Here is a 20,881-nt window from a genome sequence, read left to right as displayed (position 1 = left end):
AGAAAGAGGCTTCTTCTCTTTTGACTTTCTCACCTCTCCATTCTTTAACAGCCTTACATGTCACAATTAACGCTAATTGTTGAAAACATATTGTATTTTTTTCCCCCTTCCTTTGACTATACACAATCTCCTCTCCCATCTTCTCTCTCTCCCCCTCTCCCATCTTCTCTCTCTCCCCCTCTCCCATCTTCTCTCTCTCCCCCTCTCCCATCTTCTCTCTCTCCCCCTCTCCCATCTTCTCTCTGTCCCCCTCTCCCATCTTCTCTCTCTCCCCCTCTCCCATCTTCTCTCTGTCCCCCTCTCCCATCTCCTCTCTCTCCCCATATCTCTCCATCTCCTCTCTCCCCATATCTCCCATCTCCCCTCTCTCTCCCCCATCTTCTCTCTCTCTCTCTCCCCTCTCTCTCCCCTCTCTCTCTCCCCTCTCTCTCCCATCTCTCTCTCTCTCTCTCCCCATATCTCCCCTCTCTCTCCCCTTGTAATCTCTCTCCTCTCCCTCGTCTCTCCTTCGCTCCCTCTACTCCTCCCTCTCCCCCATCTCCTTCCCTCCTCCTCCTCCCCAGATGATGCTGTGACAGGGGAGCTCTCCAAGCTGCTGAATGAGATGAAGATGTGTCGGGACAGAGACTACTCCTTTGAGGTGTGTTATGTTGTTGATCTCTTCATCTTTATCTTATAGATTCTTGTGTTGTCTTTGGAATCATTGCTGATGCTTGTGGTGGTCAAACCAAGTCATTAAATTAGTACCCGACTCCACTCTCCTCTACTTAGGAGCTCTGCCAGACCATCTCATCCCACTCTCATTCCATGGAGAGCTTTGGCAGCGGTCACCTATCAGACGAGGAGCGACGCAGTAACGGCACCCTGAGCAGAGTCAGAAAAGTGAGCACCATTTTGGATCAGGGAGGGTGGATGGGACCAGGGGTAATCAAGGGGGATGTGGAGGGTGGATGGGACCATTTTGGATGAGGGAGGGTGGATGGGACCAGGGGTAATCAAGGGGGATGTGGAGGGTGGATGGGACCATTTTGGATCAGGGAGGGTGGATGGGACCAGGGGTAATCAAGGGGGATGTGGAGGGTGGATGGGACCAATTTGGATCAGGGAGGGTGGATGGGACCAGGGGTAATCAAGGGGGATGTGGAGGGTGGGGACCATTTTGGATGAGGGAGGGTCGATGGGACCAGGGGTAATCAAGGGGGATGTGGAAGGTGGGGACCATTTTGGATCAGGGAGGATGGATGGGACCAGGGGTAATCAAGGGGGATGTGGAGGGTGGGGAACATTTTGGATCAGGGAGGGTGGATGGGACCAGGGGTAATCAAGGGGGATGTGGAGGGTGGGGACCATTTTGGATCAGGGAGGGTGGATGGGACCAGGGGTAATCAAGGGGGATGTGGAGGGTGGGGACCATTTTGGATCAAGGAGGGTGGATGGGACCAGGGGTAATCAAGGGGGATGTGGAGGGTGAGGACCACTTTAGCAATTTTGGGTCTGTGGTATCGTACGGTCGTATTGTTATTCTTAGATTGGAAAACCATGTTCTACTGCATCACTCTGGGGTCCATTACTGTAGTAGCATTTAGTCACCAGGAGAGGGCAGCCTCAGACACGCTGTAAGGCAGACATGTTTACTGAGCAAAAACATAAACTCAACATTCAACAATTTCAAAGATATTACTGGGTTACCGTTCATGTAAGGAAATCAGTCAATTGAAATAAATAAATTAGGGCCTAATCTTTTGATTTCACATGACTGGGAAAACAGAAACATCTATTAGTCACAGATACCTTAAACATAAAGTAGGGGCGGAGATCAGAAAACCAGTCAGCATCTGGTGTGACCACTATTTGCCTCACGCTGCCTCACGCTGCGAATAGAGTTGATCAGGATGATGATTGTGGGCTGTGGAATGTTGTCCCACTCCTCATCAATGGCTGTGCGAAGTTGCTGGATATTGGCGGGGACTCGAACATGCTGTCGTGCAAGTCGATCCAGAGCATCTCATACGTGCTCAATGGGTGACATATCTGGTGAGTATGCAGGCCATGAATGAACTGGGACATTTTCAGCTACCAGGAATTGTGTACAGATCCTTGCGACATGCTGAAGCTTGAGGTGAAGGAGACGGATGAATGGCACGACAACGGTCCTCAGGAACTCGTCACAGTATCTGTGCATTCAAATTGTCATCAATAAATACACGTGTTTGTTGTCCGTAGCTTATGCCTGTCCATACCATAACCTCACTGCCACCATGCGGCACTCTGTTCACAACGTTGACATCAGCAAACCTCTCGCCCACACATCTGCCTGGTACAGTTGAAACCGGTATTCAACTGTGAAGAGCCCACTTCTCCAGCGTGCCAGTGACCATCGAAGGTGAGCATTTGCCTACTGAAGTTGGTTACGACACTGAACTGCAGTCAGGTCAAGACCCTGGTGAGTACGACGAGCACGCAGATGAGCTTCCCTTAGACGGTTTCTGATAGGTTGTGCAGAAATTCTTCAGTTATGCAAACCCACACATTCATCAGCTGTCCGGGTGGCTGGTCTCAGATTATCCCGCAGGTGAAGAAGTCAGATGTGGAGGTCCTTGGTTGGTGTGGTTACACATGGTCTGCGGTTGCGAGGCCTGTTGGACGTACTGCCAAATTCTCTAAAACAACATTGGAGGTGGCTTATGGTAGAGAAATTAATATTAAATTCTCTGGCAATTGCTCTTGTGGACATTCCTGCAGTCAGCATGCCAATTGCACACTCCCTCAAAACTGGAGACATCTGTGGCATTATGTTGTGTGACAAAACTGCACATTTTTAGTGGCCTTTTGTCCCCAGCACAGGGTCCACCTGTGTAATGACATGCTGTTTAATCAGGTTATTGATATCCCATACCTGTCAGGTGGTGGATTGTCATGTCAAAGGATACATTCTCACTAACAAGGATGTAAACAAATTTGTGAACAAAATGTTAGCGAAATACGTTTTTCGCTCGTATGGAACATCTCTGGGATCTGGCTGGGCCACTCAACCGTAAAGGCCTGATAGGTGGAGTGCTGCAGAAATGGTTATCCTTCTGGCAGGTTCCACCATCTCCACAGAGGAACTCTGGAGCTCTGTCAGAGTGACCATCGTGTTCTTGGTCACCTCCCGAACCAAGGCCCTTCTCCCCCTGATTGCTCAGTTTGGCTAGGCGGCCAGCTCTAGGAAGAGTCTTGGTGGTTCCAAACTTCTTCCATTTTAGAATGATTGAGTCCACTGTGTTCTTGTGGACCTTCATGTTGCAGTCATTTTTTGGTACCCTTTCCCAGACCTGTGCCCAACACAAGCTCTTATGACAATTCCTTCCACCTCATGGCTTGGTTTTTGCTTCATGCACTGTCAACTGTGGGACCTTATATAGACAGGTTTGTGCCTTTCCAAATCATGTCCAATCAATAGAATTTACCACAGATGGACTCCAAGTTGTAGATACATCTCAAGGATGATCCATGGAAAACGGGTTGCACCTGAGCTCAATTTCAAGTTTCAAGGGTCTGAATACTTATGTAAATAAGGTATTCCTGTTTTAAATTTCTAATACATTTGCTAAAATAAAATGAAAACTGCTTTCGCTTTGTCATTATGGGGTATTGTGTGTAGATTGAAGAGGGAAAAAATGAATGTGTTGGAATACTTTCAGAATGCACTGTACATTTCCGTTCAGTATAGAACATCCTCCTTCCTTCTGTAAAGTAACCACTGATCTGACATGACTGGATTGGTGAAAGCCATGTGATGGAGTCCTTGCTTTACATCAAATCAGTGATTTTGCTGGAATTCACTTGAAGGAAGGTAGTATGGTAGGAAGGAAGGGTGCGTGTTTTAGTATTAGAACAAGACCTTGGTTACCCCTGAGAGCTGATTGGTAGAAGGGCTTTCATCATGGCGACAGGGGTCCAGTTTCTCTCGTTTCCAGGGAGATTGATACCTGTGGCGTTTGGCGCGGCACACTAACAGGAATTGATCTGGTCTGAATCAAACCACTGTCGCTGTGTGTGTGGTGGGAGTGGGTGGCTTGATGGAGCAACAGCCTCTGGGCAGGCCTTGCCTTGGTTTAATAGAAGCACAAACACGTCTCAATCAGTTACACACTGAGGCGACGATGTAGGTGCAAACACACACACACACACACAGAGAGCACATGTAATGGAGAGGGTTACGAACAGTATGTATTCGATTTTGTGACTTCATGGTCAGTGTCTGTATGTGTGTGTCTCGTACTTATTTGTATGGCTGTCTATGGATCTGGATGTATGAATATGTCCCCTGCGCCCATACAGGCCTATGTGGTCATTTGTATGCATGCACCTCCATTAGCATGGCACACTGTAAATGTCAGAGAGCGATGCAGCATCTGTCCATCAGACAGACTGATGAATAAAAACATGGTCACCTCCCATATCTGCTGTAGGACACACTCATCAACTTCCTGGTTCCAGAGCTGAGGTATAACCATAGACGAAGTGTTGGATGTCTATGTGTGTAGCCCACTGCCCTCCTCACTACGTCTGCTGTACACTACGGAAGGGCCTCGCTGGCTAGTAGCGAAGCCTTTTGGCAACGAATCCACACGTTGGTTACTGGATAGAACAAGTCAACAGCCAGGTCACAGATAGGTGTTCATCATGTTTGTTTAATAATGATGTGACATCATTGGTGGGCCGTACCGACCTGGCCTTGGTGGGCCGTACCGACCTGGCCTTGGTGGCCCGTACCAACATGGCCTTGTTTGCCCGTACTGACATGGCCTTGTTTTTCCCGTACCGACATGGCCTTGTTTGCCCGTACCGACATGGCCTTGTTTGCCCGTACCGACATGGCCTTGGTGGCCCGTACCGACCTGGCCTTGGTGGCCCGTACCGACATGGCCTTGGTGGTCCGTACCGACATGGCCTTTGTGGCCCGTACTGACCTGGCCTTGGTGGCCCGTACCGACCTGGCCTTGGTGGCCCGTACCGACCTGGCCTTGGTGGCCCGTACCGACATGGCCTTGGCGGCCCGTACCAACATGGCCTTGTCACGTGTGATTGTAAGATGACAATTGACAACACAGTCAAGCCCACACTACCTTAATAGTAGCACACAACAAACCAGCTTTTTCCCCACTAAACATAGTACTTTGTGGTGTCAGGGAGTCCCACTACTCTACCCCCAGGCTTCCAACGGGCCTAGCTCTGACAAATCACCTCTACCATTCAACAGAGAACAAGAAATATTCATTAGATAGCACATGCTAATATTATTCCACCAAATGAGTGTATCATCATTCAACTGAGCAGACCTGGAAGGACCTGGCTGCCTGGGTCGATGTTGAAGCCTGTGTCCCAAATGGAACCCTTTCTGGCAGTGTTTATGGCACCCTTTCTAGATCAAAGTAGTACCCTAGTATGTAAGGAATAGGGTCCAATTTGGGACATGGGAAAAATATAATGGTATCAGTGTTAAGCCCATCTAATAGACCTGAAGAGTGTGTGTGTGTGTGTGTGTGTGTGTGTGTGTGTGTGTGTGTGTGTGTGTGTGTGTGTGTGTGTGTGTGTGTGTGTGTGTGTGTGTGTGTGTGTGTGTGTGTGTGTGTGTGTGTGTGTGTGTGTGTGTGTGTGTGTGTGTGTGTGAGAGAGAGAGAGAGAGATGATTATTGTGTGTTTTGTAGAGTATGTCTATATTGCATTTTGTTTCGTCTTTTCGCAATCTCATAAGACTGGTGACCTTCTGGTTCTTCCATTTATTTTCTACAGAAATGTCTCTCCCTCTCCTCCTTACTCCTTACTCCATCTGCCCCTCTCTATCATTATTTATCTCTCTCTGTTGCTGTCTTGCTCTTTCTCCATTTCCTCTGCCTCTCAATCTCACTGGGACCTTGGGCTTTCCCTCTGCATCATTTGGGTCACTGCTATTATCAGGAGACAATACCCCTTTCACAAGACCTGTCTAAACATATATCCTCTTGGCAATACAGACCCTGTGAAAAGGGCATATTGTGTGTGTTAGCATGCACGTGTGTGTGTGTGTGTGTGTGTGTGTGTGTGTGTGTGTGTGTGTGTGTGTGTGTGTGTGTGTGTGTGTGTGTGTGTGTGTGTGTGTGTGTGTGTGTGTGTGTGTGTGTTTGTCCCCACCAGTCCATGAGTTGTTTTTTTAATCAGTATTTTTGAAGGTCCTTTTGCTGTTTGAGTAATGGGAGATAGAAGAGAGTTCCATGCGATCATGGCTCTGTATAAAACTGCGTTGCCGTGAATTTGTTTTGGACTTGGGGACTGTGAAGAGACCCCTGGTGGTATGTCTTGTGGGGTGTGAATGAGTGTCTGAGCTGAAAGTTACAGACTGGTATTTTCGTCACAGTAATATTTCTCATTAAAACTAGGAGAAGCAGTTAATCTCTTGTCAACCCTCAACTAGGAAAGACTAGCATGCATGTTGTTGATGTTAGTTCTGTTGGCCTTTCATAACAAATCATTTTGGTATTGCCAATAATTTCAATGACTATTTTCACTAGTAGTGGAAAAACTCAGAAGTGAAACAGTAAACCATCATATTTTGGTATGAAGTATTTATTTAATAATGAAGGAGAAGGATTGCTGTTTTCAATTCAGTCAAGTTAGTGTGGGAGAGGTGGAAAAACAGTTTTTATCCATCAATAATGATAAGCCTCCAGGTATAGACAACCTTGATGGTAAACTATTGAATGGTAGCAGACTTCAACTTCAGTGAATGATGGAGATGAATTGGGTTTTTCGTCATTTATCTTTGTTTGGTAATACTTTCTTCTTTTTGTTTAGTTTAGTTTCAACAGTTCTCAATTAACATTATGTCGACCAATCGGCAGAGCAGCCTGACTTGTTTGCCACCTCTTTTGCATAATTTCTTTGAAACATAAAATGTTTCAGTTCGTCATCAATCCAGGAGGATCTAACATTTCCCACGGTTAGTTTCTTAACAGGTGCTTGTCAACAATTTGCATGAATAGTTTTCAAAAGACTTCCAGTTCTGCATCTGGATTCACTTCCTCGTACATATCAGACCAACACATTTTTTACATCTTCAATATGGTATTGTGTTTCTCTGTAGTGATCTGGAGTAGTGCTGTGTGAGATTCAGTGTGTGTGTGTGTGGTGAGTGTGTGTTGTGAGTGTGTTTTAAATGAACCGTGTGTATTGTATCTCTCTGCAGCGGCCCACTCCCCCACTTCCCCCGGCCCAGGAGGAAGAGGAGGGGGAGAATAGCTGTGGCCCCGCTGGGTTCTGGGAGGCCCTCACACCCTGCAACGGTTGTCACAACCTGGGCTTCTCCAGCCTGTCACAGGTACGCACACACCTCCCCCTGTCACTTGTAATTCCTACTCCTCCTGTCATTACTTTAACTGATAACCATTGTTATGGAGTGCCAGTATACTATGCTATAATTGCCCTGTCTCAATCATAAGTCACTCTAATGGCCTGTTTCCCAGTTTGCATGGCTTGTTGCCTCTGAAACCCTCAGTTAATATACATCACCCAGCAGAATGCAGCTCTGCTGGGCCATGGAGCAATATGTTTATGTATTTCCATGACTAATAGAGATCAGTGGATGTCGTCTTCCGTTTTGCGCTTGGTGTGTGTTTGTCATTGTGTTGCCGTGAGCACCACATAGTATCTCTCGACCGCTTGCTCTCTTTCACGATCTATCTTTCTGACTATCTGTCTTTCTTACTATCTGTCTTTCTGACTGTCTGTCTTTCTGACTATCTATCTTTCTCACTATCTACAGTTGAAGTCAGAATTTACATACACCTTAGCCAAATACATTTAAACTCAGTAAACATTCCCTGTCTTAGGTCAGTTAGGATCACCACTTTATTTTAACAATGTGAAATGTCAGAATAATAGCAGAGAGCATGATGTATTTCAGCTTTTATTTCTTTCATCACATTCCCAGTAGGTCAGAAGTTTACATACACTCAATTAGTATTTGGTAGCATTGCCTTTAAATTGTTTAACTTGGGTCAAACGTTTCGGGTAGCTTTCTACAAGCTTCCCACAATAAGTTGGGTGAATTTTGGCCCATTCCTCCTGACAGAGCTGGTGTAACTGAGTCAGGTTTGTAGGCCTCCTTGCTCACACACGCTTTTTCAATTCTGCTTTTTCAATTCTGCCCACAAATTTTCTATGGGATTGAGGTCAGGGCTTTGTGATGGCCACTCCAATACCAAGTATGCTTGGGGTCATTGTCTATTTGGAAGACCCATTTGCGACCAAGCTTTAACTTCCTGACTGATGTCTTTGAGATGTTGCTTCAATATATCCACATAATTTTCCATCCTCGTGATGCCATCTATTTTGTGAAGTGCACCAGTCCCTCCTGCAACAAAGCACACCCACAACATGATGCCGCCGTGCTTCACGGTTGGGATGATGTTCTTCGGCTTGCAAGCCCCGTTTTTTCTCCAAACATACATCTTATCAGACCAGAGGACATTTCCCCCAAAAGTACGATCTTTGTCCATGTGCAGTTGCAAACCGTAGTCTGGCTTTTTATGGTGGTTTTGGAGCAGTGGATTCTTCCTTGCTGAGTGGTACCTTGGTACCTGAGTGGCCGTGGTACCTTCAGGCATTTGGAAATAGCTCCCTAGGATGAACCAGACTTGTGTAGGTCTACAATTTTTCTCTCTCCCTCTTTTCCCCTCCCTCTCTCCCCTCCTGTCTCCCTCTTTTCCCCTCCCTCTCTCCCCCTCCTGTCTCCCTCTTTTCCCCTCCCTCTCTCCCCTCCTGTCTCCCTCTTTTCCCCTCCCTCTCTCTCCTCCTGTCTCCCTATTTCCCCTCCCTCTCTCCCCTCCTGTCTCCCTCTTTTCCCCTCCCTCTCTCCCCCGCCTGTCTCCCTCTTTTCTCCTCCCTCTCTCCCCCTCCTGTCTCCCTCTTTTCCCCTCCCTCTCTCCCCCTCCTGTCTCCCTCTTTTCCCCTCCCTCTCTCCCCCTCCTGTCTCCCTCTTTTCCCCTCCCTCTCTCCCCTCCTGTCTCCCTCTTTTCCCCTCCCTCTCTCCCCCCTCCTGTCTCCCTCTTTTCCCCTCCCTCTCTCCCCCTCCTGTCTCCCTCTTTTCCCCTCCCTCTCTCCCCCTCCTGTCTCCCTCTTTTCCCCTCCCTCTCTCCCCCTCCTGTCTCCCTCTTTTCCCCTCCCTCTCTCCCCTCCTGTCTCCCTCTTTTCCCCTCCCTCTCTCCCCTCCTGTCTCCCTATTTCCCCTCCCTCTCTCCCCTCCTGTCTCCCTCTTTTCCCCTCCCTCTCTCCCCCGCCTGTCTCCCTCTTTTCCCCTCCCTCTCTCTCCCCTCCTGTCTCCCTCTTTTCCCCTCCCTCTCTACCCTCCTGTCTCCCTATTTCCCCTCCCTCTCTCCCCCTCCTGTCTCCCGCTTTTTAACTCTCCCCTCCTGTCTCCCCTGTTTTCCCTCTCCCCTCCTGTCTCCCCCGTTTTCCCTCTCCCCTCCTGTCTCCCCCGTTTTCCGTTTTCCCTCTTCCCCTCCTGTCTCCCCCGTTTTCCCTCTCCCCTCCTGTCTCCCCCGTTTTCCCTCTCCCCTCCTGTCTCCCCCGTTTTCCCTCTCCCCTCCTGTCTCCCCTGTTTTCCCTCTCCCCTCCTGTCTCCCCGTTTTCCCTCTCCCCTCCTGTCTCCCCCTTTTCCCTCTCCCCCTCCTGCCCCCCCCCTCCCCTCCCTCTCCCCCTCCTGCCCCCCCCTTTCCCCTCCATCTCCTGCCCGCCTCTTTCCCCTCTTTCCTCCCCCCTCTGTCCTCCCTCTCTCCCCCCTCTTCCCTCCTGTGTCTGGCCCACAGCCTGGCTAGAGTTAACTATCTATCAACACCTGGGTCTCTGTGTGGTGGGGGGATGATGGGCCTGGGATGGAGTCCCTGGCCGATTAGCAGGGTCCACTTTTGGGATTTTGTGTGTGTGTGTACATTTTGTTCTCAACTAGCCTCATTTTGGTTTCAACTAGCCCAAAATTCTCCCCACACCTGCTCTCCCTGTCCCCAAGGCAATCAGCTCCCTCCTGATTGGTTTGTCTCTCAACAAGGAAATCATATTACTTATAACAGGATGCTTCAACTAGTCCTGGAACTTTCAAAGTGTTTGTTCAACCAATCAATTACTCAACACAATCTTCACAAAATATCCATCTGTATTGTTTAATTTTAGAGGTTAAATTGAAAGTAAGAACGCATTTTCTGCACCAATGTCCACCACCAAAGCAGACTTACTCCACACCTCCTCAGTCTCCCTCCCCTTTTCTCTCCTCCTTCTCTCCATCTGTTCTTCTCTCCTTCCTCCTCTCATCCGTCCGGTTTGTCAGATTGTCAGAGTGATGGCAGTCCCACTGGGCTCTGTTCTCTTCCTATTTTTAAGTGGTGAAATGTCTCTCTCTCACTTTCCACTCGGTTTCACTTCTTCGCTTTTTCTCCACAACTTTCTTTCACCTTGGCCTTACCCGCCCCCCTCCCATCTCTCTCTCTCCTTCCCTACATCACCCCGCATTTCTCTCTCTCTCCTTCCCTACATCAGCCCCCATCTCTCTCTCTCCTTCCCTACATCACCCCCATCTCTCTCTCTCCTTCCCTACATCACCCCCATCTCTCTCTCTCTCCTTCCCTACATCAGCCCCCATCTCTCTCTCCTTCCCTACATCACCCCCATCTCTCTCTCTCCTTCCCTACATCACCCCCATCTCTCTCTCCTTCCCTACATCACCCTCATCTCTCTCTCCTTCCCTACATCATCCCCATCTTTCTCTCCTTCCCTACATCACCCCCATCTTGCTCTCTCCTTCCCTACATCACCCCCATCTCTCTCTCTCCTTCCATACATCACCCCCATCTCTCTCTCTCTCTCCTTCCCTACATCAGCACACATCTCTCTCTCCTTCCCTACATCAGCACACATCTCTCTCTCCTTCCCTACATCAGCCCCATCTCTCTCTCTCCTTCCCTACATCACCCCCATCTCTCTCTCTCTCCTTCCCTACATCAGCCCCATCTCTCTCTCCTTCCCTACATCAGCCCCATCTCTCTCTCCTTCCCTACATCACCCCCATCTCTCTCTCTCTCCTTCCCTACATCAGCCCCCATCTCTCTCTCCTTCCCTACATCACCCCCATCTCTCTCTCTCCTTCCCTATATCACCCCCATCTCGCTCTCTCCTTCCCTACATCATCCCCCATCTCTCTCTCTCCTTCCCTACATCAGCCCACATCTCTCTCTCTCCTTCCCTACATCAGCCCCCATCTCTCTCTCTCCTTCCCTACATCAGCCCACATCTCTCTCTCTCCTTCCCTACATCAGCCCACATCTCTCTCTCTCCTTCCCTACATCACCCCCATCTCTCTCTCCTTCCCTACATCAGCCCACATCTCTCTCTCTCCTTCCCTACATCACCCCATCTATCTCACCTTCCCTACATCAGCCCCCATCTCTCTCTCTCTCCTTCCCTACATCACCCCCCATCTCTCTCTCTCCTTCCCTACATCACCCCCCATCTCTCTCTCCTTCCCTACATCAGCCCCCATCTCTCTCTCCTTCCCTACATCACCCCACATCTCTCTCTCTCCTTCCCTACACCACCCCCACATCTCTCTCTCCTTCCCTACATCAGCCCACATCTCTCTCTCCTTCCCTACATCAGCCCCCATCTCTCTCTCTCCTTCCCTACATCACCCCCCATCTCTCTCTCTCTCCTTCCCTACATCAGCCCCCATCTCTCTCTCCTTCCCTACATCACCCCCATCTCTCTCTCTCCTTCCCTACATCACCCCCATCTCTCTCTCCTTCCCTACATCACCCTCATCTCTCTCTCTCCTTCCCTACATCATCCCCATCTTTCTCTCCTTCCCTACATCACCCCCATCTTGCTCTCTCCTTCCCTACATCACCCCCATCTCTCTCTCTCCTTCCATACATCACCCCCATCTCTCTCTCTCTCTCCTTCCCTACATCAGCACACATCTCTCTCTCCTTCCCTACATCAGCACACATCTCTCTCTCCTTCCCTACATCAGCCCCATCTCTCTCTCTCCTTCCCTACATCACCCCCATCTCTCTCTCTCTCCTTCCCTACATCAGCCCCATCTCTCTCTCCTTCCCTACATCAGCCCCATCTCTCTCTCCTTCCCTACATCACCCCCATCTCTCTCTCTCTCCTTCCCTACATCAGCCCCCATCTCTCTCTCCTTCCCTACATCACCCCCATCTCTCTCTCTCCTTCCCTATATCACCCCCATCTCGCTCTCTCCTTCCCTACATCATCCCCCATCTCTCTCTCTCCTTCCCTACATCAGCCCACATCTCTCTCTCTCCTTCCCTACATCAGCCCCCATCTCTCTCTCTCCTTCCCTACATCAGCCCACATCTCTCTCTCTCCTTCCCTACATCAGCCCACATCTCTCTCTCTCCTTCCCTACATCACCCCCATCTCTCTCTCCTTCCCTACATCAGCCCACATCTCTCTCTCTCCTTCCCTACATCACCCCATCTATCTCACCTTCCCTACATCAGCCCCCATCTCTCTCTCTCTCCTTCCCTACATCACCCCCCATCTCTCTCTCTCCTTCCCTACATCACCCCCCATCTCTCTCTCCTTCCCTACATCAGCCCCCATCTCTCTCTCCTTCCCTACATCACCCCACATCTCTCTCTCTCCTTCCCTACACCACCCCCACATCTCTCTCTCCTTCCCTACATCAGCCCACATCTCTCTCTCCTTCCCTACATCAGCCCCCATCTCTCTCTCTCCTTCCCTACATCACCCCCCCATCTCTCTCTCTCCTTCCCTACATCAGCCCACATCTCTCTCTCTCCTTCCCTACATCAGCCCACATCTCTCTCTCCTTCCCTACATCAGCCCACATCTCTCTCTCCTTCCCTACATCACCCCACATCTCTCTCTCTCCTTCCCTACATCAGCCCACATCTCTTTCTCCACATTTCTCTCTCACTCTCTGACAGAAGTGTGTTAATCGCTGTATCGATCGCCGTGGTAGCGAGGTCTCAGCTGTCACTCAAGCTGTCAGTCAGAGAGACGGACTGTACTCTGATGTATGCTGCAGAGGGTGACTGTAAAAGGCTGCTGTGTGTGTGTGTGTGTGTGTGTGTGTGTGTGTGTGTGTGTGTGTGTGTGTGTGTGAGAGACAGCCAGCCACAGGAGCAACCCCAAGTCATCATCAAACGTCTTTCATTGCCACAGTTCCTATATATGGGCATTGAGAAGGTGGAAAACATGTCCTTCTCTGTCACATGTCTTGCATATGTGTGTTTGAGCGGAGGGGGTTCCATCTCTCTTCTCACACAGACGTGGATCCTCTATCCTCTCCATGTGAACGCAGACCGATGCCATGACAACCAAGGACCACTTTAGGTGTGTGTGTTTGGTAAAGCTGTGCGGGGTTCCTTCAGCTGAAAGTACGGCTTAGAGGAAAAAAGGTATGAACTTTTTCACTGTGGAGCCCCTGCAGAGAGAACGATGGAGAGAGATGGTGGGAGGGGGAAGGTTTCACATGGTTGCTAGGCAACACAGAAATTCATAAAGTAGCAGGCGTGGGATATCCGCCCACCACAACCATTGACAAATCTGTACCAGATCAGGTCAGGTGCGTCAGAGCACTGCGCAATATCAGACACACACGTATACGGAAACACACACCCACACACATACGCACAGGAATGCATGGCTGCACGCTGCACGGCTGTACACACGCAAATTGGGCCTAGTGCTCCCGAGTGGCGCAGCGGTCTAAGGCACTGCATCACAGTGCTAGAGGCGTCACTACAGACACCCTAGTTCAAATCCAGGCTGTATCAGAACCGTCCGTGATTGGGAGTCCCATAGGGCTGCGCACCATTGGTTCGGCGTTGTCCGGGTTGGACCGGTGCAGGCCATCATTGTAATTAAGAATGTATTCTTAACTGACTTGCCTAGTTAAATAAAGGTTCAATTCAACAACAACAAAATACAGTGCAGGTTGGGAGAATCCAGAGTAAATTATTGGAGCTGGAAGGGTGTGTGTCCAATGCTGCAGTCATAGTAAGCTGTAGTGTCCAATGCTGCAGTCATAGTAAGCTGTAGTGTCCAATGCTGCAGTCATAGTAAGCTGTAGTGACCAATGCTGCAGTCATAGTAAGCTGTAGTGACCAATGCTGCAGTCATAGTAAGCTGTAGTGACCAATGCTGCAGTCATAGTAAGCTGTAGTGACCAATGCTGCAGTCATAGTAAGCTGTAGTGTCCAATGCTGCAGTCATAGTAAGCTGTAGTGACCAATGCTGCAGTCATAGTAAGCTGTAGTGACCAATGCTGCAGTCATAGTATGCTGTAGTGACCAATGCTGCAGTCATAGTAAGCTGTAGTGTCCAATGCTGCAGTCATAGTAAGCTGTAGTGACCAATGCTGCAGTCATAGTAAGCTGTAGTGACCAATGCTGCAGTCATGGTAAGCTGTAGTGACCAATGCTGCAGTCATAGTAAGATGTAGTGTCCAATGCTGCAGTCATAGTAAGCTGTAGTGTCTAATGCTGCAGTCATAGTAAGATGTAGTGACCAATGCTGCAGTCATAGTAAGCTGTAGTGTCCAATGCTGCAGTCATAGTAAGCTGTAGTGACCAATGCTGCAGTCATAGTAAGCTGTAGTGACCAATGCTGCAGTCATAGTAAGCTGTAGTGTCCAATGCTGCAGTCATAGTAAGATGTAGTGTCCAATGCTGCAGTCATAGTAAGCTGTAGTGTCTAATGCTGCAGTCATAGTAAGATGTAGTGTCCAATGCTGCAGTCATAGTAAGCTGTAGTGTCTAATGCTGCAGTCATAGTAAGATGTAGTGACCAATGCTGCAGTCATAGTAAGATGTAGTGTCCCATGCTGCAGTCATAGTAAGCTGTAGTGACCAATGCTGCAGTCATAGTAAGCTGTAGTGACCAATGCTGCAGTCATAGTAAGCTGTAGTGACCAATGCTGCAGTCATAGTAAGATGTAGTGTCCAATGCTGCAGTCATAGTAAGCTGTAGTGTCTAATGCTGCAGTCATAGTAAGATGTAGTGACCAATGCTGCAGTCATAGTAAGATGTAGTGTCCAATGCTGCAGTCATAGTAAGATGTAGTGTCCAATGCTGCAGTCATAGTAAGATGTAGTGTCCAATGCTGCAGTCATAGTAAGATGTAGTGTCCAATGCTGCAGTCATAGTAAGCTGTAGTGACCAATGCTGCAGTCATAGTAAGCTGTAGTGACCAATGCTGCAGTCATAGTAAGCTGTAGTGACCAATGCTGCAGTCATAGTAAGCTGTAGTGACCAATGCTGCAGTCATAGTAAGCTGTAGTGACCAATGCTGCAGTCATAGTAAGCTGTAGTGACCAATGCTGCAGTCATAGTAAGATGTAGTGTCCAATGCTGCAGTCATAGTAAGCTGTAGTGTCTAATGCTGCAGTCATAGTAAGATGTAGTGACCAATGCTGCAGTCATAGTAAGATGTAGTGTCCAATGCTGCAGTCATAGTAAGCTGTAGTGACCAATGCTGCAGTCATAGTAAGCTGTAGTGACCAATGCTGCAGTCATAGTAAGCTGTAGTGACCAATGCTGCAGTCATAGTAAGATGTAGTGTCCAATGCTGCAGTCATAGTAAGCTGTAGTGTCTAATGCTGCAGTCATAGTAAGATGTAGTGACCAATGCTGCAGTCATAGTAAGCTGTAGTGTCCAATGCTGCAGTCATAGTAAGCTGTAGTGACCAATGCTGCAGTCATAGTAAGCTGTAGTGACCAATGCTGCAGTCATAGTAAGCTGTAGTGTCCAATGCTGCAGTCATAGTAAGATGTAGTGTCCAATGCTGCAGTCATAGTAAGCTGTAGTGTCTAATGCTGCAGTCATAGTAAGATGTAGTGTCCAATGCTGCAGTCATAGTAAGCTGTAGTGTCTAATGCTGCAGTCATAGTAAGATGTAGTGACCAATGCTGCAGTCATAGTAAGATGTAGTGTCCCATGCTGCAGTCATAGTAAGCTGTAGTGACCAATGCTGCAGTCATAGTAAGCTGTAGTGACCAATGCTGCAGTCATAGTAAGCTGTAGTGACCAATGCTGCAGTCATAGTAAGATGTAGTGTCCAATGCTGCAGTCATAGTAAGCTGTAGTGTCTAATGCTGCAGTCATAGTAAGATGTAGTGACCAATGCTGCAGTCATAGTAAGATGTAGTGTCCAATGCTGCAGTCATAGTAAGATGTAGTGTCCAATGCTGCAGTCATAGTAAGATGTAGTGTCCAATGCTGTAGTCATAGTAAGATGTAGTGTCCAATGCTGCAGTCATAGTAAGCTGTAGTGACCAATGCTGCAGTCATAGTAAGATGTAGTGTTCAATGCTGCAGTCATAGTAAGCTGTAGTGACCAATGCTGCAGTCATAGTAAGCTGTAGTGTCCAATGCTGCAGTCATAGTAAGATGTAGTGTCCAATGCTGCAGTCATAGTAAGATGTAGTGTCCAATGCTGCAGTCATAGTAAGATGTAGTGTCCAATGCTGCAGTCATAGTAAGATGTAGTGTTCAATGCTGCAGTCATAGTAAGCTGTAGTGACCAATGCTGCAGTCATAGTAAGCTGTAGTGACCAATGCTGCAGTCATAGTAAGCTGTAGTGACCAATGCTGCAGTCATAGTAAGCTGTAGTGACCAATGCTGCAGTCATAGTAAGCTGTAGTGACCTTGTCACGCCCAGCCATCCTCTCCTCATCTCGCTAGAACATTCTGCTGACGTTGTCAGGCACTACCCTTGGGTTTCTTAGAACCGCTGGGAGTGTGTGTGTGTGTGTGTTGCCCTCAGGGTTGCAGATAACCTTGTCCTCGAGGGGAAAAGAACAGAACAGAGGTTCTGGAGGTCTGATAAAAGAGAGAGTCTTGGGGAACAGAGGATGAGGAAGAGGTGGGGTCAGATGTTTGAGTTTCATATCAGTCATAACCAAGATCAAATTGTTTTGATGAAGTATAACTTTGCACTTTGTTCTTATACAGACTTCAATACACTTGCATATTTTTCATATGTGACTATTGTTATTTAAATTGATCATTGAGAAACACCCCCTGGATGTCTTGTGTGATGGTTTATTCCATAGAACACACTGGTTGGAGTGTTCCAATGTGCTGGTTCGAAACCCCAACTAGGGGAAACATCTGCCGATGTGCCCTTGAGCAAGGCCCTTAACCCTAATTGCTCCTGTAAGTTGCTCTGGATAAGCGTATCTGCTACGTGACCAACGTTACAATGTAAAAGTCATGTAAATGCAGTTGAAGGAAGGCTGTTCAGGAGGTATCGGTGTCCCATGTTGCTCAGTTGGTAGAGCATGGCGCCTTCAATGCCAGGGTTGTGGGTTCGATTCCCATGGTATGCACTCACTACTGTAAGTCTCTCTGGATGAGAGTGTCTGCTGAATGACTCAAATGTAAAAAATGTAAGATTAGTGGAGATAAGTGTGTGTGTGTTTGTGTGTAATTACATTTGTTTCTCATGGCTAATATTCATGGGGAATGCATTAAGTATCAAATCAAGCTTTCAGACAGGGAATGCATTAAGTATCAAACCAAGCTTTCAGACAGGGAATGCATTAAGTATCAAACCAAGCTTTCAGACAGGGAATGCATTAAGTATCAAACCAAGCTTTCAGACAGGGAATGCATTAAGTATCAAACCAAGCTTTCAGACAGGGAATGCATTAAGTATCAAACCAAGCTTTCAGACAGGGAATGCATTAAGTATCAAACCAAGCTTTCAGACAGGGAATGCATTAAGTATCAAATCAAGCTTTCAGACAGGGAATGCATTAAGTATCAAACCAAGCTTTCAGACAGGGAATGCATTAAGTATCAAACCAAGCTTTCAGACAGGGAATGCATTAAGTATCAAATCAAGCTTTCAGACAGGGAATGCATTAAGTATCAAACCAAGCTTTCAGACAGGGAATGCATTAAGTATCAAACCAAGCTTTCAGACAGGGAATGCATTAAATATCAAATCAAGCTTTCAGACATACAATGTGCTTCACAGGAAAACAACAATGAAGATAAAAATATATTTACATTACAACAAACATAAGAGGATAAAATCTCAAATTAAACTCAATGACTAAAAAGCACCCTAAGGAAAAGCACCCTAAGGAAAAGCACCCTAAGGAAAAGCACCCTAAGGAAAAGCAAAGCTAAAAAGGTGTGTTTTAAGATCTCTTTTAAATATGTCCAGTTTTGACCTTCCTCAGGTTCTCTGGCAGACTATTCCAGAGGCTGGGGGCATAGTAACTGCCTCTCTATGCCTCTTGGTCCTAGGCTTTGGGATAGTTAAAAGGCTGCCTCTCTATGCCTCTTGGTTCGAGGCTTTGGGATAGTTAAAAGGCTACCTCTCTATGCCTCTTGGTCCTAGGCTTTGGGATAGTTAAAAGGCTGCCTCTCTATGCCTCTTGGTCCGAGGCTTTGGGATAGTTAAAAGGCTACCTCTCTATGCCTCTTGGTCCGAGGCTTTGGGATAGTTAAATGGCTACCTCTCTATGCCTCTTGGTCCGAGGCTTTGGGATAGTTAAAAGGCTGCCTCTCTATGCCTCTTGGTCCTAGGATTTGGGATAGTTAAAAGGCTGCCTCTCTATGCCTCTTGGTCCGAGGCTTTGGGATAGTTAAAAGGCTGCCTCTCTATGCCTCTTGGTCCGAGGCTTTGGGATAGTTAAAAGGTCAGTAACAAAGGACCTGAGGGACCTACTGGGTACATAAATTAAAAGCATGTCTGACATGTATTGAGGTGCACAATCGTGGATTGATTTACAAACCAATAGAAATTAGTTCTAAAACTCACCAGACAGGAGAGCATTACAGGAGTCAAGCCTGCTTGTAATAAAAGCATGGATGAGTCTCTCTGTATCAGCCTTAGAGAGAAACGGCAACACCTTGGCAATGTTCCTCAGGTGGTAAAAATATATTGGTCACATTCCTAATGTTTGATTCAAAATTGAGTTTAGAATCTAAAATAACACCTCGTTTTTTACCTGGTGTTTTATCTGTATAGTCCGTGAATTAAAATGTGCCCCCAGATTTTCTGTCTGTGCTTTGGCTCCAACAATAAGTACATTGTTCTTGTCTTGATTTAGTTGGAAGAAGTTGTGAGCCACCCAAGTATTTAAATCACTAATACAGTCTAATAAATTATCCGTAAAGGTAAAATCCTCTGGTAACACAGAAACACAAAGTTGTGTCTGCGTAGCAGTGAAAATCAATGCTGTGCTTTCTGATAATGCTGCCAAGGGGTAACATATATAAACTGAACAGTACCAGACCCAAAATCGAGCGTTATGGAACGCCACAACTCTCGACTGGTTAAATAGGTCTTAAAGGACAGAGAGCAGTTTGGAATCTGTGTTGGCTTTAAGATAATTTACCACTTTAACTAAGGCTGTCTCTGTGATGTGGTGCACCCGAATACCACATTGGATTTTTTTTTTTTTATGCCACAAAAAAAAAATTGCTGGTTGAAGACCCATTTCTCAATACTTTTTACTTAAGAATGGAAGGTTGGAGATTGGCTGAAAATTGCAGAGAGCTGAATAATCTAGATGACTTTTCTTCAGAAGGGGTTTCACCATAGCAGTTATTACTGCAGTGGGGAAGGTGCCTGTGAAGTGATTAACAATTGCTTTCACTTCTTCACATATGCAATTAAAAACGGTTTTGCAGAAGGTGGTGGGGATCGGATCGAGAAGGCAGGTAGAAGACTTAAGTTGTGATATCACTTTCCTGAGCATGTCTGTGTCAACCAGGGAAAATACATCCATAATGCCTTTGCGTGGTAGGCTCGTCGAACAGGTCTTGGTTGACTGATACCCAGCCTAATGTTTATCTTGTCTCTGAAATATGCCGCAAACTCATCACATTTAGATGTAGAGGAAGGTTCACATAGGTTTGCGAGGGTAGGATTTGTCAGGCCATCAATGGTCAGGAAGAGCACTGTCTAATTATTCAGATTAATAGTGATCAAATTTCTAATTGCCTTGTTATAAATGCCAAGATGCTCTCTCAGAATATCATAAAAACCTGCAACTTTGACTTTCTCCACTTCCGCTCAATTAAATGTATTAGTTTCCTCCCTCATCTCAGTTTGGATGAGGCCTTTTTCAACTTTACTGGAGCCATGGCATCAATGGTTGCCTTTAATTTGCTATTAAAGTTATCAGATAAATCATCACAAGAAGAAGGCAGAATAGGTGGTGGAGTGTTGTTCATACACTCAATAACATCTGTATCAATATCAGAGGTTAGATAGTACTTCTTAATAATGCGTTCAGTATTACACTGCGCTATGGGCAACAAGGTAGTAACAAATACGGAGTGGTGATCAGATAAAGCAACATCACCAATAGAGGATATGTCAATAGAAAGCCCCTTGGTAATAACCAGGTCCAGAGTATGGCTGTGGTTATGGGTGGGCCCAGTAGAAAGCCCCTTGGTAATAACCAGGTCCAGAGTATGGCTGTGGTTATGGGTGGGCCCAGTAGAAAGCCCCTTGGTAATAACCAGTTCCAGAGTATGGCTGTGGTTATGGGTGGGCCCAGTAGAAAGCCCCTTGGTAATAACCAGGTCCAGAGTATGGTCGCGGTTATGGGTGGGCCCAGTAGAAAGCCCCTTGGTAATAACCAGGTCCAGAGTGTGGTCGCGGTTATGGGTGAGCCCATTAGAAAGCCCCTTGGTAATAACCAGGTCCAGAGTGTGGTCGCGGTTATGGGTGAGCCCATTAGAAAGCCCCTTGGTAATAACCAGGTCCAGAGTGTGGTCGCGGTTATGGGTGAGCCCATTAGAAAGCCCCTTGGTAATAACCAGGTCCAGAGTATGGTCGCGGTTATGGG

At 47.3% G+C, this 20,881-nt stretch overlaps 1 protein-coding gene across 5 annotated transcripts in view; it reads left to right on the top strand.

Moving 5' to 3' along the window:
- Positions 1–20,881, top strand: part of LOC109883481 (ankyrin repeat and sterile alpha motif domain-containing protein 1B) — a 222,995-nt gene that overhangs the window by 28,556 nt on the left and 173,558 nt on the right. For all 5 annotated transcript variants that reach the window (XM_031831464.1, XM_031831463.1, XM_031831465.1 and 2 more), the window contains exons 5-7: positions 564–640; positions 772–882; positions 7,208–7,339. In XM_031831464.1, the coding sequence (XP_031687324.1) occupies positions 564–640; positions 772–882; positions 7,208–7,339 (320 nt within the window). The remainder of the gene's footprint in view (positions 1–563; positions 641–771; positions 883–7,207; positions 7,340–20,881) is intronic.

Source organism: Oncorhynchus kisutch, linkage group LG9, assembly GCF_002021735.2.
Source record: "Oncorhynchus kisutch isolate 150728-3 linkage group LG9, Okis_V2, whole genome shotgun sequence".
NCBI classification, from domain to species: domain Eukaryota; kingdom Metazoa; phylum Chordata; class Actinopteri; order Salmoniformes; family Salmonidae; genus Oncorhynchus; species Oncorhynchus kisutch.
This window is presented reverse-complemented; position numbering and strand designations above follow the sequence as displayed.